We start from the raw sequence: 27,172 nt of genomic DNA, 5'->3' as shown, positions 1-27,172 counted from the left end.
GTAAGGGGAAGGAGGGTGAAGAATTCAAACACATTCTTTATTCCCTTCTGAGCTCTCTAGATCAGAGGTAGGCAACCTTGGCTCTTTTATGACTCATGGACTTCAACTCCCAGAATTCCTGAGCCAGCCATGCTGAGGGGAAAGGGAGAGGTTTCCAAGCTGAGCCATGCTGGCTCAGGAATTCTGGGGATTGAAGTCCACGAGTCATAAAAGAGCCAAGGTTTCCTATCCCTGCTCTAGATGAAAGTGTCTCATCTGCAACTGAACCTGCTTCTCCACCTGGCTCAGGAGGAAGCCATCCACACTCCCACACCCAGCTCTCTGGGGGGCAGAAGGGCCAGCATCTGAGTTTTGGTGTGTTTTTCTGGTTTCAGCCATCGCCTACAAAAGTCATGGAGTTGGCTGCCAAGTCCTCGGGGACCCTCAGCCTCCTGGTATTAGAGGCTTCTGAAGTTCCAGGGCTGAACTTCTGAACAGATGATGGTTTCCTCCTCTGGGATCTTCTGCCCAGTTCTTGCCCAGACTTCCCCACAGTTCCCAGGCTGAACAGCAGAAGGGTCTTTTCCAGTTCCCTCATTTACTAAAGGTTGTGTTTTAATTCCATCTCTGACCTCTAACATAACTCCAAATGGTTTCCAGGAATCTTGTGGATCTCTAAACTCCTTTTCATTCATAGGACCATTTGTGTTGCCATAGGACTGATCACTGCAAGTTATTCTCCCCAAATGGCTTCGGGTTTGTGTATCTGAGATGGAAAAGAAAACTAAATTCCAAGAATTACAAAGTGGAGAATTTAGCCATTGAATAACTTTCACACAACTGGCCCCGAGCCCAACTGTGTCAGCCAAGCACAGGGCTGAGGTCCGCCCCAAACAGGGCCGGGCAAAAGAAAGGAGCTGGCATGTTTCCCTCCCCACCATCAGGAACCTTCTCAATTCAGGTCCTTTTGACAACTTCGTAGTGTCTCCAGCCTTCCATCTTCAGGAGGATTTCTGGGGAAAGTCACCTCCCTATAGAGGAAGCGAAAGAAAAGACTGGAAATAGCATTCAGTATTCTTCTTATTCCAGGGATTTAAAATAATCTTGCCTTTTTCTCAATCTGTATAGTGCAGCGGTTCTCAACCTATGGGTCGCGACCCCATTTGGGGTCGAATGACCATTTTACGGGGGTCGCCAAACAATGCAATCCGCCATTTTTCCCCCTCGGGGGCGGGCCCGCGCATGCGCACCACGCCACGCATGCGCGGCACGTCCGTGTGACCTGGGGTCGCCGTATAAAAAGGTTGAGAACCACTGGTATAGTGTTATCCCAGAAAACTGGTTCTGCCCGATGTGCGATACCCAATAAACACACCGAGGTGGAGATTTGCAAAAGCTTTATTCTGAGTAGAGGAAAGATACAGGGGGATCATTCTCAAATAGGCCTGTGCAAAGACCACTCCTTCCATAATACATTTTTACAGATACTCCCACTTTAAGCCATCCCCTCTTTGATCATCCTAAGACCCCATTAATGTTTATTAATATTGCTTGGTTTGCAGGTACAATATTTAGCAATGATCAGAACATTTACCGCCAATTTCCAGTAAGACAGCAGCCCCCCCCTTCTAAATTCCCCTTTTCTCATGCATTATTTTATGGATTCAAGCCAAAATATTTATATTCCAGCATATAATCATCCAGCTCAAAATGTATTTTAAGCACATCCATTTCCCAGGCTTCATGTTCACGCAATTGCCTTCTCCCATGTCTACATTTGGGGTTCTGTTTTTAGCAAGCCTTAACAGATGATTTAGCAAGCCAAATTGTGTCCATATCTCTTTATGCAAAAACTCTTAGCTAACTTCAATGTAGCAATAGCTGTACCTAGCTCTCTCTCTCTCTCTCTCTCTCACACACACACACACACACAGAAATATAGTTTATTAGCATTTTCCCCAATGTACAAATTAAACTAATACAACTACATAACGCAGAAATTTTTTCTTAAAAGTTAAAAGGGTACAGAAAATGGAAAACGTTCCCCGTTCACCCCAAGAATTATATATAAAAGTTTAAATGTGAAATATTTGCTTAATTAAACTATTCATTAGATAACGTCCTGAGCACAAATATTATTTCAGCAATACATATTCAGCTATAATTTCTCCAAGTATTTCCTGATTTGTGCCTTGTCCTAATATGCCTGGAGTTGCATCTTGTTAGCTAATCCCTAAGCTTGCTCTCAAAAATTAAACATTTATAGAACTTTTTGGAGGGATTTGGGCCTTCTCTATCATAATCAGATGGAAAATGGTCTAAATGGGAGGAAAAAAAGATTTTCTCTTATTTATGTGAAATAGCATTGAATACATTCAAATGATGGCAGCTTTAAAAACCCACTTTTCATAATTAAAACACATGCCCATTATTTGGTTTCAATTGGTAAATTCAGCTTTCTGGGACTGCCACTTGTGAAGATCAGATTTAAAAAAAACTTCTCCTAATTCAGCATATGTAAATAGAAAATGCTTATATTTCAAAAACTAAACGTACAATTTACATGGATTCATACTGTACTCAAATGGTCTGTATATGGAACATTCAGTCATTGCTCCACCTGAAGAGCTGAAGAAGCTTCTTGGATGAGAAGCGAAATGTCTTCAAAGAAAAACAAGAAAGTCCAGCTGCCTAGTGAAAAAGCATCTTTGCTCCTCTTGAAGTTTTCCTCCCCCCTCCATATTTCACAAATTTAAATGGCTTCTCCTATGTGGATATTGTTATCGGAATTAAGATAATGGCCCCGAGAAAAGGTCTTTCCACATTCCATGCATTTATAAGGCTTTTCCCCTGTGGGTTTTTTTATGGAAGTTAAGAGAACTGTTTGTAATAAAAGCTTTACCACACTCCATGCATTTATAAGGCTTCTCCCCTGTATGGATCCTACTATGGTAAATCAGTTGACAGTTCTTAGTAAAGCTCTTTCCACATTCTACGCATTTATGTGGCTTCTCTCCTGTGTGGATCATTTTATGGGAATTCAGATATTTGCTGCTAATAAAGCCCTTTCCACATTCTATGCATTTATAAGGCTTCTCCCCTATATGGGTTCTTTTATGGATGTTAAGAGAACTGTTTCTAGTAAAAGCCTTACCACACTCCATGCATTCATAGGGCTTCTCTCCTGAGTGGATCCTACTATGGTAAATAAGTTGACAGTTCTTAGTAAAGCTCTTTCCACACTCTATGCACTTATGTGGCTTCTCCCCTGTGTGGATCATTTTATGGATGGTAAGAATTCTCCGATGAGTGAAGCTCTTTCCACATTCCATGCATTTATGTAGCTTCTCTACTGTGTGGATCATTTTATGGATGGTAAGAATTCTCCGATGAGTGAAGCTCTTTCCACATTCCATGCATTTATGTGGCTTTTCTCCTGTGTGGATCATTTTATGGGAATTCAGATAATTGCTGCTAATAAAGCCCTTTCCACATTCTATGCATTTATAAGGCTTCTCCCCTGTGTGGGTTCTTTTATGGATGTTAAGAGAACTGTTTCTAGTAAAAGCCTTACCACACTCTATGCATTTATAAGGCTTCTCCCCTGTATGGATCCTACTATGGTAAATAAATTGACAGTTCTTAGTAAAGCTCTTTCCACACTCTATGCATTTATACGTCTTCTTTTCTGTGTGCATCCTTTTATGGGAAGTAAGTTGGCTATTCTGAGCAAAGGTCTTTTCACACTCCGTGCATTCATAGGGCTTCTCTCCTGAGTGGATCCTCTTATGATTTGTAAGGTGATTGTTTTTAGTAAAGCTCTTTCCACACTCCATGCATTTATACGGCTTCTCCCCTGTGTGGATCATTTTATGCATGGTAAGAATTCTCCGATGAGTGAAGCTCTTTCCACATTCCATGCATTTATGTGGCTTCTCTACTGTGTGGATCATTTTATGGATGGTAAGAATTCTCCGATGAGTGAAGCTCTTTCCACATTCCATGCATTTATGTGGCTTCTCTCCTGTGTGGATCATTTTATGGGAATTCAGATATTTGCTGCTAATAAAGCCCTTTCCACATTCTATGCATTTATAAGGCTTCTCCCCTGTGTGGGTTCTTTTATGGATGTTAAGAGAACTGTTTCTAGTAAAAGCCTTACCACACTCCATGCATTTATAAGGCTTCTCCCCTGTATGGATCCTACTATGGTAAATAAATTGACAGTTCTTAGTAAAGCTCTTTCCACACTCTATGCATTTATACGTCTTCTTTTCTGTGTGCATCCTTTTATGGGAAGTAAGTTGGCTATTCTGAGCAAAGGTCTTTTCACACTCTGTGCATTCATAGGGCTTCTCTCCTGAGTGGATCCTCTTATGATTTGTAAGGTGATTGTTTTTAGTAAAGCTCTTTCCACACTCCATGCATTTATATGGCTTCTCTCCTGTGGGAGTTCTTTTTTGAGATGTACGGGACCCATTTTCATGGAAAAAAAAGAACGTCTGTTTGTCATTTTTTCGATTGTTTCTGCATACATAATCTCCTTTGGTTTGAGTTTCCAAGTGTTTATTTATATCTAATTTGTCTTTGAAGAGTTTTACACTTTTCCCAATATATTTTTTATTTGCTTTTCCTTGTTGGGCAATAAAATCTTGCATTGGACCATGAACAGACAATGAGCTTTCCTGATTCCAATTATTTGACTGGTTTCTCCCATGGCTTTCTACTTCCATTTGAATTGCAGGGTTCTCCATGCTGTCTCCAGAATTGATTGTTTGGAATAGTTCCCCAGAGTCCTCATTTTCTTCCCCATTATTACCTTCACAGGAAAAGAAAAAATGGAAATAAAGCAAGGTTAGGGAAAAAGTGCAAACTGTAAGAAGTTTGAATATAATGAAAAACAAACCCCATCAATCTTCTTAGATGCAAAGGTAGCTTTTGAAAAATTGACTTGGACTTTCTTGATTAAACTTTTGGAAGATAAATCTAAGTTTGTATGGAAAAAACACAGGTTAAATATCAAATTTTCCAAGAATCAGAAGAAAAGGGAGGATATGGTCTGCTCAGTTTGAAACTGTGCATTGCATTGCAGCCTGCTGTTTGTTTTGGATGAAAGAATGGGGTTTGGTGAGAAATAAGAGAATTTTAGAACTAGAGGAGCAGGACCTAAGATTTGGATGGCATGGATATTTGTGATACGATAAAGTTAGGATTAATCTAGATTTTAAAAGCCATAATGTTAGAAGTGCCACACTGAGCACATGAAACAGACATAAACCCAGACTGTGCTCCAAAATAACTTCATAGCTCTCAGCACAAGAAGCATTTTACAGAAGAGTAGCAGCAGGCAAAGTCAATAGATAACATGTTGGGAGCCATCAGAACTTGAGCAAACTGAGTACCAAATGAAATCAAGAGCAACTGATGGCAGAAAGATAACAATTCTCCCTGACTTTCATATTGTTACTGGAAAATTCAAGGTGGGGAAAAAGCATCTACGGTATTCAACAACATAAAACAGAAATTGAATCTTAGTGAAGGAGAAAGAATGGACATGTAATTTCAACCATGAGCTACAAATATTCTCCTTCGTTGGACATGTAATAGCTAAAAGCTATAAACAGGTTAATGTATGATAAAATGAGCACAGATGTTGTGTCGTAATATATACAGTAGCTGTAACAGCGGGAAAATATATGATTGAAAATACTGATATTTACATTAAGTTATAATTTAAAAGGCAACTTTTATAAAGTGATATACCATTGGTATAGAAAAATGTTCAAAAATGTATAGGTGACTCAAACATATATTGGAAATGTGGACAACCTGAAAGCTCATTTTGTTTTGGATTCAAAGACATAAAGTAATAAAATTTTAAAGATCAATATCAATATCCAACTGAAATCAGAACACTTTATATTGGGACTAATTAACAGGCAGATGGAAAACAGTCATAAAAGATTGTTTCTGAGTATGATAACCATAGTGAAACTATTATATCCCCAAAGCTGGAAGGGTTCTACAATAATGATGGAATGGTTGGCGAAGATGACAAAATGATCAAAGATGACTAAATTGACTTCTTTGATTACAGAAAGGATAGTATCTATATTGATTAGTGATTGGAAAAACCCCGAAGGAATTTTTGCTGAAATGTGTAACGTTTGAAGATTAGAAAGGATAAACTATGTAAAGGAGAAAACTGAACTAACCTTAGAGGGGCTAAATTATAACTTCTTTATTACTTTGTCTTTTCTCCCCTTTCCTTTTTTAATTTCATTGTATTTTTTTCTTATTCATTTATCACTTACACTATCTTCTTTATTTCTTTTTCAGAACTTTTATTGCTTTTATTCTGATAAAATTTCTTTAATAAACTTATAAAAAAGGAAATAGCTGATTTCATCTAATTTAAAACTGTCTTCCCAAATTTTGTGAGTGGACAGTAGCAAACCCTTACCCAGAGAAGCTATGTTTCTATGATTTTCTAGCATGACTTCCCAATGCAGCGCTTTTTGGTCAGGATTCAGCTGAGACCACTCCTCCTTGGAGAAATACACAGTCACCTCCTTGAAGGATACAAGACTCTCCTGAACAAGGGGAAAAAAAAAACACAATAAGACCAGGAAGATTTACAAGATCTGTCTGACCATTTAAATTATCCCAAGCACAGAAACTTCCAGTTTGGTGTCATGACGAGATAGGCGAAAGAAATCAGGGGACCAGTTTCCTAGTCTGGTTTTGCTCCATCTGGAGACCCCAGAGGGTCAGAAAGTTGCCCTGGGGAGGTGACAAAAAGGAAGAGAAGCCTTGGGAGCTTGGAGCCAACGGCAGTCGGCCCAAATGAACCGAGGAACCTCTTCAAATGGAAGGAAGAAAGTGTGCCTGTAAATACACACTTATATAAAATGTTTTATAGATGGCACTTGCCATCAGTAAGACTAGCAAAAATGTTTAAAAATATGTCAGATAGATGTTGGAAATGTAATCATAAGTCAAGTACCTATTATGTATGGTGGACATGTGTTAAAGCAAGGAGATATTGGACAAAATACATACTTGGCTACAAAAGATGTTGGGAAAACATGTAGATTTTAAACCTGAACTTTTTTTTACTAGATATAATGCCAGAAAAGCTTGATAAACAAAGTATATATTTGATTTTACATGTGATAACAGCGGCAAGAATCATATTGGAAAAATGAAGGAATACCACCACAGGAAGAAATAATTAAAAAAATACTGCGGAAAAATTGTGCGGAAATGGACAGACTTACTCTGAGGTTGAAAGAAAAAGAAGAAACAGAATATTTTCAAACTTGGGACTTACTTGATCAATGGCTGGAGAAAAGAACAAGGGATTGGGAATTCAATTTGTATTAGTGAATGATAACTGAGACAACAGGTTTGTTGAATAAGTATCTTTGAATTATATTAAAAAATCAATAATAAAAAAATACAAAATTATCCCAAGCACAGATATGCACTTTCAGTACCATTTGATGAAAAAAACACCAGCTTCCTACTGGACTTCTATCTATCTGTCTGTCTATCTAGCTACCAACCTACTTTGCTTCCATCCATCCATCCAGATTTTCACCATCTGAAGGGAATCAACTGGCAGATGGGCCTCAGAAACCTCACCTATCAGTGACTTTGAGTGAACCCCTAGCAGTTCACCTTCCAATGATCCTGACCTTATGTAATCTCCCTATCATAAAACCCATCACCAACCTCTCACTGATGACTCACTCTTGACCCACTGATAATTCACCTCCTGAAGTAACCTCCCCATCACAAGATCGATCACAAACCTCTCTCTGATGACTCATCACAAGATCCACACTTGACACATCCATACCTGAAGCCCTTATAAATAGAACACTGACACAGACCTCCCCTAAATGCTGCTGAAGATATTACCTAGCCTGGTAATGAAACATTCAGAAACCAACCCACAAGCTCGGTGAACGAACTTTTACTCTCATCCTACACCCAAGCTACAGATATTTGCCACTGTTGCAAACTTCAATCCATTCTGTGTTCGCAGAAAAAAATGGGTGGGTGGGATTCTTTTTACCATTTAATTAAAAGTCTTGTGGTGTCCCCAAAAGGAACAGTCTTCTTCATGCTCAACACCTTCATCAAAGTGCTGCAAGAGGCAGCCAGGGATTTAAGTCGGGTGTCATCAATATCCAGAGACACACAACCCTATTTCTGCTTCTCCTCAGAATTGCAAGGTAGCCATAGCTAACAGTCTAAATCACTGGCTTAACAGGAGAAACTAAAGAGGAGAAATTGCCTGGGAAGAGCATTTCTCATCCTTTGCAAAGCTGGATGCTTTGGACCTCAAATCCAGGCACAAATTGAAGGATTAAAAATTATGTTGAGGGGTCCTTGGTGTTCTCTAAGCTTGGTTCTTTTCTTGCAGATGTTTCATTACCCCAACTAGGTAACATCATCAGTGCTGGAAATTATTTTGCAGGCAAAAATTGCCTTGATTATATGCTCTATCAAGCCAGCCACTTTCAAATTTAATGATCTGCTTTATCTTCTAATGTGGTGTGATTATTCTTCTCAACACTAGTAAAAATAAGGCCTTTTAAAAATGGTTCTGTGCTAATGTGATTATTTCAGTTACTAATGAGCAATCTTGCATAGTGGCACGTCAAAGAATTACTAAAAGGATCACGCTCCGTAGCAGATGCTAATGCTGTGATAGCCTTATTTTTTATTATCCTTCTCTTACTTGAGTTGTTGGTTGAACAATTGTTTTAGTTCCATCACAAGCAGGAGTTATCTTCATTTTATTCTTCACTGTGAGGAGACAGAAGTTTAACATGTAAAATTAACAAAATAGGAAAAGGTATTCTACAGAAGAGGAGATAGCAGGAATTTCTCTGGGGAATGGAATGACCCTTGATTACCTCCTGAGGTATCCTGGCTTGGATCTTCCTGAGAGATCCTCCTGAACAACATCTCCTGGAAAGGATTTGATGGATTCCTCCTTCTCTCAGGATCTCTGATCTCCACAGCAAAGGACTTGAAATAGGAGGCAAGAGAAAAGAAGAATTAATGGACGTCACACAATGTGAAGTGGACTCTTGTTCTCCAAACGCAACCTGAAAGTTCCCAATATCCATCAGTGAGGCTGAGTGAGAAGTAAATTGTACAATATTCTAAAAGAAGTTGTGGGATATCGGACTTCCAGTTTGCCTTGCAGTGGAATGGGGTGCAGGAAGGCAGGGATCTTTGCCCAATTACACTCTCTGGGGGCCCTAAAAAGGGCCTAAAGTCACCCCGAAGAAGCAATGAAGAGGAGGGATGCCTTGTTGATCACGGAGGGATGGGGGTCTTTCCGTTTGATCCAAGGAAAGCCCCGGAAACCGGTAGGGGAAAGTCCTGCTACATTCCTGTGGCCAGCCATTAGCTGCTGACAACCGAAGAAGAAAAAGCACCAGTTAATACATCGTAAAGAGCATGTTTGTAGCTGAGTGAGAATATTGATCCTTTCTTTACTATTTTACAATTGAATTTCCTGGGAAAGGCTCCCAAGAAGCTAAAAACCTCCGAATGTAAACGGAAGCAGCGTTTTAATTTTATGGAGGACAAAAGCATACAATACTGAAGTGGAAGTAACATAAAGCGACAGTTTTTGATAAATTTGAGAACTGAGATAACTGTTAAGATTTCCTCTTTGAAAAAAAAAATAAAAAACATCGAAGTGAAATATAAGAAATCAATCCTTTGTTTTAAGAGTGGAAAATGGATTTTGAATGACATCGTGGTGGATTTGTGTATAGCACTATAATTTGCTTCCTGGCTACTAGGTGATTCCTAGTTTGGGAGAACAGCTGGCAATAAAGGAAAATATTTTGGCATACTTATCACTCTGACCTTCTTGGATTATAAATACCTACTGAGCTTGGATTTCTAACCTCAACAGCTAGTGGGAGAGAAAAAATTGACCTTGGACTACACCTGGCTGGGAGAGACTTTTGAGCTGTTTTCAGAGAGGTTGAACATTTTGAACACTATGAACATTGTGGATTACAATCTTGCCTGATTGTCAACTTTTGGATACTTGAGACAAAGGATCACTATAAAATATTACCTTCATGACTGAATCTGTAAACTGGAATCTATTGGATTATAAAGGATACATATAAAGACCAAAAACTAAACTTTGATCTACTCTTACTGAGACTGGTGATTCTAGAGGATCTCCAGGAATGATGCCTCAAGAAAAAACAACACTTTTCAGAAGGAAATATATTCTATGCTACAACTAATTCACCAAACAATTGTTGCATACAAAGAGGACATAAAAAGAAATCATAATGAGACTAAAACAATTTAGACAATATAAATTAAAGAAGAGGGAATCAAGCTATTTTCCAAAGCACCTGAAGACAGGACAAGAAGCAACGGGTGGAAACTAATCAAGGAGAGAAGCAACCTAGAACTAAGGAGAAACTTCCTGACAGTGAGAACAATTAATCAGTGGAACAGCCTGCCTGCCTCCAGAAGCAGTAAATGCTCCAACACTGGAAGTTTTTAAGAAGAGACTGGACAGCCATTTGTCCGAAATGGTGTAGGGTTCCTGCCTGAGCAGGGGGTTGGACTAGATGACCTCCAAGATCCCTTTCAACTTTACTACTACTACTATTATTATTATTAAATGAGAAAATCTCCAAATTAAATCTACAACTGGAAAATTCCCAGATAACGACTACAAAGCATGAACAAATAAACCAGAAATCAGAAGACGAAACAGAGAAAATGGATTTAGAGGTGGAAGAGATAAAAGAAGTGAAATATAAAAGACTATATACAAACAAAATACTGCAAGACTTAGCTATAATAATGAAAATGCAAAAGACCCTTTACCCCTTAGGTCTGCAAAATACATCTGATGGCAAGGAAGAAGATTTTAAAAAATGGAATATAGAGCTGTTAGGGGAAATATCACAATTTGGAAGACAGGGAATGAAAAGAGAAATTGAGGGAGAAAGAAACTGGGAGTTGTTTAAGGAATATAAATGCACAGAATTCTCCCCCCCCCCCAAAAAAATACACTTCCTAAATTGCCAAGCAATTTTCACAAAAATAGAAAGAAAATTCCTGGGTGATCTAATTGCCCTGCCTTGGAAAGCTACTTGGCAAAGAAAGAAAGCAAGAGTCAGATTTAAAAAACAGAAGATTTGACCTTTAGGAGGGGGCATTATATGTTTAAATACTTGTTTGAATAAGATTAAAAGAATGGATGATCCTTAGATGTGATTAGACTTTTATAATGATAGATATGATTTAGAACTAAAATAGCATTTTTTTCTTTTCTTTCTTTCTTTGATATGGGAAATAAGAAAATAAGAGGATTGATATGAATAAAACTTTTAGCTATATAAATGTAATTAATACTGAGAAAATTATAATTGACAAAGATATTTCAAATACGGATGGGAAATCAAACGCTAACAAGACCACGAAAAACAGGATATTGATTTATGGATTGACATTACTGATTTATGAATTGATATTGTTATTTGTATGATATTATGTAAAATATGATGAAGATGCTTATATCAAAATATCTCCACATATTATGAAGGCCAGAGAAGTCTGGGAAGGAGGGAGTGGAGAATTCAAACATGTTCTTTATTCCCTGGGTTCTTGTCTAGATGAATGTGTCTCACCTGCAACTGAACCTGCTTCTTCTGCTCCTCTGCCTGACTCAGGAGGAAGCCTTCAGCCAAGGCCACTGCCTGGGAGCTGGTCTCTGCTCCACACTCCCACACCCAGCTTTCCATTTTCAGGGGCAGAAGGGCCAGGAACTGCTCCAGAACAACCAAGTCCAGCATCTGGGCTTTGGTGTGCTTTTCTGGTCTCAGCCATTGCCTACAACAATTGTGGAGTCGGCTGCAAAGTTCTCGGGGACCCTCAGCCTCCTGGTATTGGAGGCTTCTGAAGTTCCAGGGCTGAACATCTGAATGGATCATGGTTTCCTCCTCCAGGACCTTCTGCCCAGTTCTTACCCAGATCTCCCCACAGTTTCCAGGCTGAATAGCAGAACAGACCTTTCCAGTTTCCTCATTTACTAAAGATTGTGTCTCCATTCTTTCTCTGTCCTAAAACAGAACTCCAAAAGGAAATCTTGTGGATCTCCAAATGCTTTTTCATTTGTAGGACCGATCCTGTATCAACTGGAATGACAGCAGAAGACCATTCAGTTCTTTTTTCCTGCAAGAGATAATTTTTACATGCCAAAAAGTTCAAATGAATCCACTTTATGTATCTGAGATGGAAAAGAAAACGAATTCCAAGAATTAGAAAGTGTAGATTTAACCATTGAAACAAAACTAACCAGAGTAGAATGAAACATTTTTCTGATCTGATGTAATAATAATGATGATGATGATGATAATAATAATAATAATAAAGTTGGAAGGGACCTTGGAGGTCATCGAGTCCAACCCCCTGCTCAGGTAGGAAACCCTATACCATTTCAGACAAATAGCTGTGCAATCTCTTCTTAAAGACTTCCAGTGTTGGAACATTCACAGCTTCTGGAGACAGGTTGTTCCACTGATTAATTGTTCTCACTGTCAGGAAGTTTCTCCTTAGTTGTAGGTTGCTTCTCTCTTTGGTTAGTTTCTATCTATTGCTTCTTGTTTGCCTTCAGGCACTTTGAAGAATAGCTTGACTCCCTCTTCTTTGTGGCAGCCCCTGAGATATTGGAACCCTGCTATCATGTCCCCCCTCATCCTTCTCGTCATTGAACTAGACATACCCAATTCCAGCAATGGTTCCTTGTAAGTTTTAGCCTCCAGTCCCCTAATCATCTTTGTTGCTCTTCTCTGTATTCTTTTTAGAGTCTCAACATCTTTTTTACATTGTGGCGACCAAAACTGGATACAGTATTCCAAGTGTGGCCTTACCAAGGCATTGTAAAGTGGTATTAATACTTCACATGATCTTGATTCTATCCCTCTATTAATGCAGCCTAGCACTGTGTTGGCTTTTTTGGCAGCTGCAGCACACAGCTGGCTCATATTTAAGTGATTGTCCACTAGGACTCCGAGGTCCCTCTCACAGTTACTACTATTGAACAAGGTACCCCCTATACTAGTCGGACACGACTTCGCAATTAACAACAACAAGAACAACATTTGGTTTTTCTTGCCTAAATGTAGAACCTTACTTTTTTCACCACTGAATTTCATTTTGTTAGATAGGGCCCAATGTTCAAGTCTGTCCAGATCCTTCTGTATCTTAAGCCTGTCTTCTGGAGTGTTGGCTATTCCTGCCAGCTTGGTGTCATCTGCAAATTTGATGATTTCCCCATCTATCCCCTCTTCTAAATCGTTGATGAAGAGCACTGGGCCCAGAACAGAGCCCTGGGGCACCCCATTACACACCTCCCTCCATATAGATGCAGTTCCATTGAGGACCACTCGCTGAGTAGCTGAGTACGGTTAGTCCCGTCAGCCAGCTACGAATCCATCTGGTAGTGATGCTGTCTAACCCACATTTTTCTCTTATCAAGTAGTAGGTTATGATCTACTTTATCAAATACCTTGCTGAAGTCCAAATAAATTATAACCACAGCATTCCTCTGGTCCATTAATTTTGTCACTTGATTAAAGAATGTATATTTGAAGAAACTTTCAGCAGACGTGTGTTTCTGTGTGTGTGTGTGTGTGTGCGCGCGCGTGTGTCTGTTTCTTTTACTGTGGGTGCATTTTCTGTGTTGCAAATATGATATAGATTTCTATCACGAACTTGATTGCTCAATAAATGCATTTTCTTAAAAACAGCTTCCTTTTAAAAACCTTACCCTCCAAGTAGGGTAAGAAGGGCCGGGCACGGGTCTCAGCCTCCTCACCCGCCTCCCTTTCCACAGGAAGAGCCTCCCTCCGCACCTAAGGCACTTGTGAATCTCTCCACCTGCTCCCGCGGCCTCTTTGCCTCCCGCGGAGCTCCAGGGGTTAAGGCAAGCGAGTGTGGCGTCCTACAGAGGCAAGGGTCAGGGATGTCATTTCCTTCACAATCTCAAAACAAGCCAGACCTCCAGTTGTTCCTTTTCTTGGCCAAGCGCACCCCCTGGAGGATCCCCTGTGCAATGCAGCTTCTCATGCCAAGAGGGCAGAAAAGGAGCATTTTCCATGGGGGAAGAAAAGAGGAATGTCCTGTCTCATCATCTTTTTGTTCCTTAATCGTGAAGCTCATCTGAAGGGCTCCTCCAGAAGGTCCTGGAGGCAAAAGCCAGCCAGGGTTTACAGATGGGGATCTGGTGTAGGTGGGCTAGCTTGTACGACACTAAGCTGGCAGGAATAGCCAACACTCCAGAAGACAGGTTTAAGATACAGAAGGATCTGGACAGACTTGAACACTGGGCACTAACTAACAAAATGAAATTCAATGGTGAAAAAAGCAAGGTTCTACATTTAGGCAAGAAAAACCAAATGCACAAGTACAGCATAGGTGGTACTATGCTCAATAGTAGTAATTGTGAGAGGGACCTCGGAGTCCTAGTAGACAATCACCTAAATATGAGCCAGCAGTGTGCTGCAGCTGCCAAAAAGGCCAACACAGAGCTAGGCGGCATTAACAGAGGGATCAAGAACAGGTAAAGTGTTAATACCACTTTACAATGCCTTGGTAAGGCCACACTTGGAATACTGCATCCAGTTTGGGTCACCACAATGTAAAAAAGATGTTGAGACTCTAGAAAGAGTACAGAGAAGAGCAACAAAGATGATTAGGGGACTGGAGGCTAAAACATATAAGGAACAATTGCTACAATTGGGTATGTCTAGTTTAACGAAGAGAAGGACAAGGGGGAACATGATAGCAGTATTCCAATATCTCAGGGGCTGCCATAAAGAAGAGGGAATTAAGCTATTTTCAAAAGCACCTGAAGGCAGGACAAGAAGCAACGGATGGAAACTAATCAAGGAGAGAAGCAACCTAGAACTAAGGAGAAACTTCCTCACAGTGAGAACAGTTAATCAGTGGAACAACCTGCCTCCAGAAGCAGCAAATGCTCCAACACTGGAAGTTTTTAAGAAGAGACTGGACAGCCATTTGTCCGAAATGGTGTAGGGTTTCCTGCCTGAGCAGGGGGTTGGAGTAGATGACCTCCAAGGTCCCTTTCAACTTTACTACTATTACTATTTCAGGACATTTTCTTAACAATTTCTCCTTGTCAAAAGTCCTTTTCCTTCAATTGATATGCTAGTGTCTTGTAAAGCAAGCCAACATACAAAGAGAGATGCACACATTAACTGGAAAAATACCACTGAAAAGTAGAAATCACTTATAGGGTGATAGTAATCGGTGATCCTTCCTTCCTTCCATCCTCAAATTCCTTCCGTCCTCCCTCCCCAAAGGTGCTTTTCCCAAAAGGCAATTGAACTTTGAAAAGTTTTCGTTTCTCATCCAAGAAGTTTCTTCAGTTCTAAATGATTGGTGGGGAACGCAAGGATTTATATTCTTTGCAGTTATCTGATCGTTAGCTTTATGAGCGGCCTTTTGGAAAATGCACCTTCAGGATAATGTTGACCTGGATGATTGTTGGATGATTGTTGTTGGTGATCCTTCCTTCCTTCCTTCCTTCCTTCCTTCCTTCCTTCCTTCCTTCCTTCCTTCCTTCCTTCCTTCCTTCCCCCCTCCCTCAAATTTAGACCTTACTCTTCCTTCTGAGCTGCAGCCATTGTACATAGCATCCCACCCCCAATATATCTAACAAGACATGCACGATATAGATGACCTTTATTGAATGTTTTAATGATTTCATGATTTAACTTACATGGTCTTGTGGTTCATTTGCAATACTTACTTTCCCCTTGTACAGACAGTCACAGACTGATAGACCGGACAACCGTTTGATCGAGATGGTATAAGAACTCCTTACCTTGAGCGGGGTGGATGGGGGTGGGGTGGGGTGGTTGGACTAGAAGACCAACTAAGTCCCTTCCAGCCCTAGGATTTTATGTTCCATGAAGAGGCAGAAATCATGGATGTTAGGACGATTCCTCTAAACAGCTTCTCCAGATGAGAAGAGAAATATCAACAACCTAAGATATGCAGATGATACCACTTTACTGGCAGAAAGTGAAGAGGAACTTTACGAACTTTCTTGCCACAGTTAAGTGAATCATTGCAGTTAAGTTAGTAACACGGCTTCTCCACTGAGTTTATCAGAACGTTGCAAAAGGTGACCTTATGACTGGAGGACACTGCTGCCATCACAAATATGATCATGCGACCACTGGGATGCTGCAATGGTCGTGTGAAAAATGATCTGAAGGACCAATTCTGTCCATGCACAACACCTTCATAAATGTGCTGCAGTCAAGGATTTAAGTGTGGGGCCATCAATATCCAGAGACACACAGCTGTTGACTCCTCCTTCTCCTTTGTGCAGAAAATCATTAAAAGATTCTACTTCAAGCAGACAAAGGCACAATTAATAATTCTGGCTGAAGTTAACTCAAAGCTTACAAAATCCTCTAATATTTATTAATAAGCTAGCAGATCCTCAAACTGGAAGAGTGTCATAGCTTTGAAGTAACAACTAGGCAAATTTCTACTCATCCTAAACCTGCTTGCAAAGGGAAAAAGCTCTAATGCTGAGATGTTAAATTAGACAACAGCAGCAAGATGGATGGACATCATGGTGACAAGTGCATCATTGGCATTACTAAAGGTGAGGCACAGATCCTCCTAAAGCTACTTGTTTTAAGTGCTCCATGTGTGGATGTGGCTCAGAACAGACTGAAAGGGATGGTTATTAGTGGTGAATGCTCCAACACAGGAAGTTTTTAAGAAGAAACTAGACAGCCATTTGTCTGAAATGGTGTAGGGTTCCTGCCTGAGCAGGGGGTTGGACTCGATGACCTCCAAGATCCCTTCCAACTTTATTATTATTATTATTATTATTATTATTATTATTATTATTATTATTAATCATCGCACAGTCAGCCAGATGTTCAAGACTGGATTTGGCATTTTGTCTACCTATCGAGTCCTTACCCAGGACCAGGGATAGGCAGATGTGGATGTTTGATGGTATTACAGGTATCGTCGCAGGATGGAAGCAGTTCCTAGTAAGGCTGCCTTTTGCAATTGACTAATAGCGAATTTGTCAATGCCAATGGTGTTCAAGTGGTGCTCCAGTTGTTTTTGGATTGCACCCAAGGCGCCTATGACTATTGGTACTACCCTTGCTTGCTTTTGCCACAGTCTTTCTATTTCTATTTGTAGGTCTTGTATTTTGTTATCTTCTCCAGTTCTTTCTCTTCTATTCTGCTATCTCCAGGCACTGCCACGTCCACTATCCAGACTTTTTTGTCTTTCTTATCGACAATTGTTAAGTCTGGGGTGTTATGTTGCAGGTGCTTGTCTGTTTGAATTCTGAAGTCCCAGAGCAGTTTAATTTTATCATTTTTCTATGACTTTCTCTATTTTATGATCCCACCAGTTTTTGCTTACAGGCAAATGATATTTTTGCAGATCTTCCAATGCACCATTGTTGCTACTTTGTCATGCCGCTGCTTGTAATCAGTCTGTGCAATCTTCTTGCAACAGCTTACCAAGTGGTCCACTGTTTCTTCTTCTTCTTCTTCTTCTTCTTCTTCTTCTTCTTCTTCTTCTTCTTCTTCTTCTTCTTCTTCTTCTTCTTCCTTCTTCTTCTTCTTCTTCTTCTTCTTCTTCTTCTTCTTCTTCTTCTTCTTCTTCTTCTTCTTCTTCTTCTTCTTCTTCTTCTTCTTCTTCTTCTTCTTCTTCTTCTTCTTCTTCTTCCTCTTCCTCTTCCTCTTCTTCTTCTTATTATTATTATTATCACTAAGTCACTTGAGTAAACGACTTCAAACTGGACTCTAAAACCCTCAACTATGGCCCCTCCAAAAACAATCAGATTTGTAATTTGTAATGTGCCCTAAGATCATTAACTATAGAAGAGAAAAAAATACATACCAATTGTATTTTATTAATTTAATCTAAGGTTTACAGGAAAACGTAATACAATTTGTTTTACTTTTTCCCAGCCCCTATTCACCCCACAGCAAAGCAGAATTTGGCAGCTTCTTGGGAGAAAAGCTTGTACATTTATAAGCCTTCTCACCACTGTGGCTCTTTTGATAAAAAGGAAACTCTCCCTCTGAAGCTCTTTCCATGCTATATACATTTACATAAGATAGCCTTTATTGTCATTTTTATACTGTGGGCACAATGGCACACATCAAAAATGAAATTTAGTTGCCCGCTCTCAAAGTGAAACACATACATGACACACACCTAAACATACTATGAACAACATATACATGGATTTTTGGTGAGGATTCTGTGGCATAAAGACACTTTGATTGAAAAATACTTTCTTGTTCCTATTGCTCATCTCTTATCCCTATTTTACACAGTAGAAACAAGTCAAGTTCAATTATTTTCATGTCCAAAAAGAAGTAACAGTTTTGTGTTTTGCAGCACAGTCAGATGTAGAAAATGTCTCCCATGCATCCCTGGAGTGCTTATCCTAACTATTTCCAAAATTCCCTTTCCTTTGCTGATACTTTAGTATGTTTCATGGTAGCACACTTTAAGTTCTCTCTTTACTCTTATTTTGGAGCCAACATGAGAGAAAGTAAGGAAAGATCACAACATAGTTAGGACACAGAACCTACGAGTTGCATCTTCTGTTTCAGCATCACTATAACCCCAGTCTCCTTATGATTTTCTTTCTCAGCTATTACTTACATAAAGTGAAGCAGGTTGGAAAGGCGAATAGTGACAAGATTAAGGAAAGGAAAGCTCCAACTATAATAGGGGATTCAGAACCAATTGCATTTTTACATGCAACCCTACTCTAGTGAATATATTCATCATTTCTTGAAATGGTTTGGGAACCTGCATCACTTAAATGTTGACATCTACGCATCACTTTCAGGCCTATTAATGCACTTAATCTCCACTGGTTCTCATTTTTGCCTTAAAACCTCCTACTTATCTAAAAGAATAAGAAAGGACTGAGCCTTCTTGACAGTGGTATGCCAAGATTTCCAGCTCCGCGGTGATGGAGAAATGTGATGGACATGGAAAGCAGGCTAGCAAATGAATGCTTTGGGAAAGCGAGTGGAGCTGGGCAGTAGTGTGCCAAGATGCCCAGCTCCGCAGGGGCAGAGAAACATGGTGGAGAGTGGAAGGTTACTATGATTTGCGGCCAGTAATAGAAGCTAAGTATGTTTTTGGTAGAAAGTGGGTAACCCACCTTAACTGCTTCTTTTTAGCAACCCAACAGTTTGGTACTAAGCGCCCCATAGGCACCCAAACACTTTTCGCCAAACAGAGAAATGATGGAGACTGAAAGCTTCGTCTGCTTGCAAATGGGGCAGTTTCCAAGCAGCTCTTGCTTGTAAAGTGAAACCCTCTTGTTATGTCCCGAGCCTTGCAAACGGCTTGGGCGTTTGCAGGCAGTCCCGGGCAGGTGCAAAGCTGCCCGGGACCAAACAGGCTGTCGCCAGCGCCATGCGCATGCGCGGGTGCTGGCGCGGGAAAAGTAACACAATTACCCGGGAGTTGCCTATATAAGAGGCTGCGAGCGTTTGGGAAGCCATGAAGCCATCTACTTGTAAGCTGAACGCAGAATAAAGAAAACTGAGAACTCCAACTGCTTCTCGTGTCTGCTTTTCGCCAAGGACTCAACACTGGCGACGAAGGTGGGATACCTTACACCGCCTGGAAAGGAAGAAGTGTAAGCTTACCCAAGTGAGTCCTGAGCGGCGGAACGGCGTCGACTCGGCAGCTGCCCGCCAATCCAGTGCGCATTCGGGGGTAGGCTGGCTGATAGACCCATCTCCTGAAGATGGCGAAAATTGGAAGGCTTTCGGAGTTCGACGTCTCACATCCAGAGCGGTGGGAGTCATACGTAGCCAGGGTGGAGAACTACTTCAAGGCAAACCAAGTGAGGGAAGAGAGCTTGAAGGCTGCCACCCTGCTTTGTGTTTGCGGTCAAGACGCCTTCGACCTCGCAGAAAACCTTGCAGCACCTGTTCCAGTAGAGTCTGTCAGCTACGCAGATCTGAAGAAGCTACTGAAGGAGCACTTCCACCCCAAGATGTCCGTCATCGCATGGCGCCACCCCTTCGAGCAGAGGGATCAACGGTCCGGCGAGTCGGCCAAAGAATACATCGCCGCATTACGGAAGGCTGCCAAGCACTGCGAGTTCAAAGACCTCGAAGAACGACTGAGGGATCGATTCGTGTGCGGGTTAAGGCATCGAGATCTACAACAGAGACTTTTCGCTAAAGAAGATTTGTCCTACCAAGATGCCTTAAGGGAAGTCACCGCAGAAGAAGCAGCAGGCGGCGCTGTCAAGAACATGCGGCCGATCAGAAACAGTCCAGAGGTTGCATCCGTGCACCAGGAAGACGTCCAAAGAAACTCCGAGGAGGATCCAGATGAGGAAGTCGACCGTCTCCACCCCACGAAGGAAGAAAAACAGAAGGGAAGCTCTTCAGCTCCGCTCAAGTACATCGGCTGTGGAGGTCGCCACAGGAGAACCGACTGCAAGTTCCGCTCCGCTACCTGCCGGGCATGCGGCAAACAAGGACACATTGCAGCTGTGTGTCTGGGCCGACAAAAGGTACAACCTCAGGAAGAACTGCGCCTGAAAGGTACCGGGGTCCCCAGCCAGAATAGGGTAGGTTTTTGCGCTTCGCGAAGAAGCATCTTCAGGACAGGCACACACAAGCCATTAAGAAAAAGCTGTCACTTAAGGTGAAGCTACAAGGGGTTCCATTAACTATGGAACTAGACACAGGGTCTGCCCTTTCAATCATCTCCTTGCATACATTTAGGAAGATTTGTTCCTGTAGTGGAACTCAGGCCAAGTTAAGGCCTTCTGACATTGTGTTAACAGATTTTCAAAATTCAAGAGTGTGTGTTAAGGGGGAGGCCACCCTTAACTTGCAATACAAGAATTTTGAAGATCCACTAGACTTATTAGTAGTAGGGGGTGAACGAACGAGTCTCATAGGACTCGATTGGTTTGAGGCCCTGGGGATACACGTCCCAGGACTCAACAGCTTACAAACACTCGACCTACAGGAAGTCTGCAAAGAATTTGCAGATGTTTTCAGCCCCCAGCTGGGCACATTCAAGGGACCTCCTGTGTCCTTAAAACTAGACCCCACTGTCACACCCATTAGAATTAAAGCAAGAAGGGTCCCTTTTGCTTTAAAGAGTAAAATTGACACTGAGTTAGACAAACTGATCCAACAGGGAATTCTAGAACCTGTTGATTCCCGTCCTTGGGAGACCCCCATTGTCACGCCTCTAAAGGCAAATGGGGACATTCGCATTTGTGCTGATTACAAATGCACTCTTAATAAGGCATTGCAGCAACATGCCTATCCTGTTCCTGTGGTCAGTCACATTCTGGCCTCCCTCAAGGGGGTGCGTGTTTTTGCAAAGCTTGACCTAGCTCAAGCATATCAACCGCTGCCTGTTGATGATGATGCTGCTATAGCTCAGACTATTGTGACCCACAGAGGGGCCTTTAAAGTAAAAAGGCTACAGTTTGGAGTGAATGTCGCTCCTGGGATCTTCCAAAGCGTAATGGAAAACACACTACGAGGTATACCAGGGGTTTGCCCCTACTTTGATGATGTTTTGATTGCAGGAGACTCCACACACATTCTAGCTGAACGGCTAAGGGCTGTTCTGTTAAGATTCAGGAAATCAAGCCTCAAGCTCAAAAAAGACAAATGCAAGATTGGGGTGCCTTCTACTGAATTTCTGGGGTTCAAAATTGATGCTGCTGGGATTCACCCTGCTGAATCCAAACTAACTGCTATTTTAGAAGCACCTAGGCCAAAGTCCAAGGCCGAACTTCAGGCCTTCCTGGGACTCCTGAATTTCTACAATTCTTTTCTTCCACAAAAAGCTAGTGTAGCTGAGCCTCTTCACAGGCTACTAGACAAGCAAGCAGTGTGGCAGTGGTCACAAACGCATGAAGGTTGTTTTAACAAAGTCAAGGCTTTGCTCACTTCTAACAGTGTACTTGCACATTTCAACGAGCCCCTTCCTGTGTGCATCGCTTGTGATGCGTCCCCTTACGGGGTTGGAGCTGTCCTGAGCCACCTCAGGTCTGATGGAACTCAGGTTCCTGTTGCATATTACTCCAGAACATTGTCTTCTGCTGAGCGCAACTACGCTCAAATAGACAGGGAGGCTCTGGCTGTTGTTGCTGGAATTAAAAAATTCCATGACTTTCTATATGGCAGGCACTTCACGGTCTTCACTGACCATAAGCCTCTGCTGGGACTGTTTACCACACGTAAGCAGACTCCCCAAATCATTTCCCCTAGAATGCTTAGGTGGTCTATTTTTTGTCTGCATATGATTTTTCTTTACTCCACAAGCCTGGAAAAGAAATGGGCCATCCTGATGGCCTCAGTAGATTGCCTCTGCCAGTAGTAGAAGCTGACCCTGCGCCAGCTGTCAACATTCTATCAATCCAAGCCTTGCCCGAGCTCCCTCTTAGTGCCAGGGATGTTGCCGCTGAAACAGGTACAGATCACACCCTTTCACGTGTCCGTTCCTGGGTTTTGTCTGGTTGGCCTGAGCACTGCCCTAGTCCTGAGTTTCAGAGTTTCTGGTCCAAAAGGAACGAGCTTTCCCTTTCTCAGGGTTGTCTGCTTTGGGGAAACAGAGTTGTCATTCCCACCTCAATGAGGACTAGGGTCTTAGAATCCCTCCACGAGGGTCATCCTGGCATTGTTCGTATGAAGGCTCTTGCACGCAGCCACTTGTGGTGGCCTGGTTTAGATAAAGATATTGAGGCTAAGGTGCATGCATGCCACCTGTGCCAACAATCTCGCCCAGAGATGCCCCAAGCTCCCGTGCATAGATGGGAGGAAACACAGTCCCCATGGTCTAGGGTGCACATTGACTACGCTGGGCCCTTTCAGGGCCAGTTCTTCTTGGTCCTTGTTGACAGCCATTCGAAATGGCTTGAGGTTGTACCTGTCTCATCCACCACCACTGCAAAGACTATTCAGGTACTGAGGGGGATTTTTTCTGCACACGGGCTGCCAGATGTCATTGTGTCCGACAACGGCCCTCAATTCACTTCCTCCGAATTCCAAGCTTTCTTACAGGCAAACATGATTCGTCATGCCCCGTCTGCACCCTTCCACCCGTCCACCAACGGTATGGCTGAACGTATGGTGCGCATCACAAAGGACGCATTGAAAAGACTCACCTACGGGGACTGGCATCACAGGTTGGCTGACTTTCTCCTTTCTTATCGCACCACACCATCCACTTCTACAGGGAGAAGTCCAGCTGAACTTCGTTGGGGGCGTCAACTTACGACTAAACTTGACCGGTTGCATCCGGACAGATTGCCTTCATCTGCCTCACACCCTAGGGCACCTAGACAACTACTTGAGGGTGCCCTGGTCTGGACTCGTAATTACGGACCTGGTCATACATGGGTCCCCGCTTCTGTTTCCAGGGTCACAGGTCCTCTATCCTACGAGGTAGCCTTGGAAACCGGTCGTGTCCTGCGCAGGCACATCGACCAACTCCGCCCTAGGCGGCATTTTTCAGCTGAGACTCCTGGGTCTTTTCCAGGGGGGAGGGGGACCCTTTGGAGCAAAGGGAAGGGCACGAGCTGCTGCCCATCTCCACTGATGGAGTCACAAACGGCCCATCCCAGGGTTCCGCGAGAGCTCCGAACAAGAATTCTATGAGCTTACCCAACTACCAGGCATCCACGCCTACTCCAGCCAGGGAGTCACCCCGGGGGCATACTCACTTTCCACACACATCACACAGCACTCCAGTCACGGAGGATACCCGGGGGCATCCCAACAAATCATTTCCCGCAAGAGAGCTGGCACACAATCCCCAAAGTTGGCCTGACCTTACCCCAACTCCTACAGGGGGTCAAACATACAGGGAGGTGGTCGAGGAACCAAGTCCCGACTACAACACCTCTAGCCCAAATCAGGGAGTAACTGAGTTTTGGGAAAGTACAGAAACCCACACAAGCCCGGAAACAGAACGGGGTTCAGGGAATGGTCAGCCTCCTGACATGTCTTGGACGGACCTAGGAGGTTCAACAGAGACGCCCAGCAGTGGCTATCACTTCAGGGGGCCCGAGGGTCTACAGCTAGGCAGGTCAACCAGGTCACAAAGTGACAGAAGCCCTGGCCTGACGAGCCCGGTGGGCGAGCAAGCAGGCCAGGCATCGGGGCACAGTCTTGGAAGGCACCAAGACAAAATAAGGAGAACAGGCTCACATCTCCCTCCAGTCAGGAAACTCATGCTAGTAACCCAGAGCTGAGAAGGTCACAGAGAGCAAAGAAATCTCCTAAGTACCTAGAGGATTATATAACATTGCTGGCAAGGCAAAAGCCAGCAAACAGTGGGAGCACTGGGGAACGAAACATTGTATAGAGTAAATGATTATATGTTGGTAATAGTTTTAGCCCGGGGGAAAGGGGTGTTATGTCCCGAGCCTTGCAAACGGCTCGGGCGTTTGCAGGCAGTCCCGGGCAGGTGCAAAGCTGCCCGGGACCAGACAGGCTGTCGCCAGCGCCATGCACATGCGCGGGTGCTGGCGCGGGAAAAGTAACACAATTACCCGGGAGTTGCCTATATAAGAGGCTGCGAGCGTTTGGGAAGCCATGAAGCCATCTACTTGTAAGCTGAACGCAGAATAAAGAAAACTGAGAACTCCAACTGCTTCTCGTGTCTGCTTTTCGCCAAGGACTCAACACCTCTCTTCCTATTTTATTAAAGCCAAAATGGTTACAAGAGCAGCGAAGCTGGATCTGGCATTTTCGCATGCAAAGATGCAATTAACTTTCCCTTTTCCCCCGGCCATTCCCTTGTTATAAGCCAGTGATGGCGAACCTTTTAGAGACCGAGTGCCCAAACTGCAACCCAAAACCCACTTATTTATTGCCGGGCGTGGCTGTGGTGGTCATGGCAGATTGGGTGGGAGTGTAGGCCTTGCCCACCTGTCCTGGGCATTGCCCACCTGTCCCAGGCCTACCAAAGTCTTCTTTGGATCATATCGAAGTACGTCTAATATTTATAAGGATTATTATCCAAGCAGACCCTTGCACTAGATTTTAGATTACTATTCCTGTTGAGGCTCCTCCCACACTGAATTGATAAGGCTACTCCTGTGTGATTCCATTCATGTAAAACTCTTCCAGGACTCGATGCATTCATATTGTTTTTCCCAATTGGATCTTATTATGGTAAGGGAAACACTACCGCTGAGTTCTTTCCGCATTCCGTGCAGTTGTAATGATTCTCCCGAGGGTGGGAGAAATAAGGGAAACATTATCACTGAAACACTTTCCACACTCCAAGGCATTTATGTGGTTTATCCCGTATGGAACATCTTATGGGAAGTAAGTTGGCCTCTGAAATTAAAGGTGTTTCTACACTCCATGCATTTACAGTATGTGGCTGCTGCCCTTTGTGGATCTTGCTATAGGGACTAAGGTAATCGTTCCAAATAAAGGTTTTTCCACACTCCATGCATTTAAATGGCTTCTCCCATGTGGATCCTTTTGTGCAAAGTAAGTTCACTTCTGTCAGGAAAGGTGTTTCCATTCGCCATACATTTGTGTGGTTTCTCCTCTGTATGGGTCATCTTATGGGAAATCTTTGAGTAAAGGTCTTTCCACACTCCATGCATGAACATCTTATGGAAAGTAAGTTGACCTCTTAGATTAAAGGTCTTTCTACACTCCATGCATTTATGTGGCTACTCTACTGTGTGGATCTTGCTATGGAAATTAAGGTGACTGCTCCAATAAAGCTTTCCCCATTCCATGCATTTAAATAGCTTCTCTCGTGTGGATCCTTTTATGTTGCTGTGAGCAAAGGTCTTTCCACACTGTTGCATTTACATGGTTTCTCCCGTGTGGCTCCTTTTATGGGAAGTAAGACTACCGGCCTGAGCAAAGGTCTTTCCACACTCCATGCATTTAAATGGCTTCTCCCCTGTGTGGATTCTTTTATGGGAAGTAAGATGGCTGCTCTGACCAAAGGTCTTTCCACACTCCATGCATTTAAATGGCTTCTCCCCTGTGTGGATTCTTTTATGGGAAGAAAGATGGCTGCTGTGAAGAAAGGTCTTTCCACACTCCATGCATTTATATGGCTTCTGCCCTGTGTGGATCTTGTTATGGGAATAAAGATGAGTGCTCCGAGCAAAGTTTTTTCCACACTCCATGCATTTAAATGGCTTCTCCCCAGTGTGGATCCTGTTATGGGCAGTAAGATGACTCCCCTGAAAAAAGCTCTTCCCACACTCCATGCATTTATATGGTTTCTCCCCTATTTGGACCATCTTATGGGAAACAAGACTACTGTTATGAAGAAAGGTCTTTCCACATTCTATGCATTTATGTGGTTTCTCCCCCATGTGGATTCTTTTATGGGAAGTAAGAATGTTGCTCCGAGCAAAGGTCTTTCCACAGTTCCTGCATTTAAATGGCTTCTCCCCTGTGTGGATCCTTTTATGGGAAGTAAGACCATCAGCCCGAGCAAAGGTCTTTCCACACTCCATGCATTTAAATGGCTTCTCCCCTGTGTGGATTCTTTGATGGGCAGTAAGATGATGGTACCGACTAAAGGTCTTTCCACACTCCATACACTTAATTGGCGTCTCCCCTGTGTGGATCGTTGTATGGGAAGTAAGTGAACCACTGTGAGTGAAGCTCTTTCCACATTCTATACATTTATATGGCCTCTCTCTTTTGTGTTTCATGTTATGGAATAGAAGGAACCCAATGCCACAAGAAAGAGTTGAAGTCCAATTGTAAAGTTTTCCATTGTCTCTGCTTATAGCATCTTCTCCCTTGGGTTGGGTGAAATAATGTTTGTTAAAATCTAATTTGTTTTTGAAGAGTTTTACACTTTTCCCAATATTTTTTTCCTTTAATTTTGCTTGTTGGGCAACAAAGTCTTGCATTGGAGCATCAGTGGAAGATGAGCTTTCCCGATTCCAATTATTTGACTAGTTTCTCGCATGGCTTTTTAGTTCCATTTGAATCGCTGGCTTCTCCTTTGCGTCTCCAGGATCGATCACTTGTAATGGCTCCTCGGAATCTTTATTCTCCTGCTCATAATTACATTCAAAGGAAAAGAGAATGAAAAT

At 42.4% G+C, this 27,172-nt stretch overlaps 1 protein-coding gene across 1 annotated transcript; it reads right to left on the bottom strand.

Moving 5' to 3' along the window:
- Window positions 1-1,359: 1,359 nt before the first annotated feature.
- On the bottom strand, window positions 1,360-26,782 carry LOC120301572 (zinc finger protein 420-like). The gene is made up of 7 exons (XM_039328982.1): window positions 25,920-26,782; window positions 25,465-25,645; window positions 11,679-12,110; window positions 8,910-9,024; window positions 8,732-8,799; window positions 6,443-6,572; window positions 1,360-4,798 (listed from the first exon to the last, which is right to left on the bottom strand). The coding sequence occupies exons 1-7, from the start codon at window positions 26,780-26,782 to the stop codon at window positions 2,814-2,816; spliced, it is 3,774 nt and encodes a 1,257-aa protein (XP_039184916.1). The 3' UTR covers window positions 1,360-2,813.
- Between the last annotated feature and the right edge of the window lie 390 nt (window positions 26,783-27,172).

The sequence above is a fragment of the Crotalus tigris genome, unplaced genomic scaffold, assembly GCF_016545835.1.
Source record: "Crotalus tigris isolate CLP2741 ecotype Arizona unplaced genomic scaffold, ASM1654583v1 scf7180000024386.1433019, whole genome shotgun sequence".
Taxonomy (NCBI): domain Eukaryota; kingdom Metazoa; phylum Chordata; class Lepidosauria; order Squamata; family Viperidae; genus Crotalus; species Crotalus tigris.
Note: the sequence above shows the minus strand (reverse complement) of the source record. Positions and strands in the feature narration are given on the sequence as shown.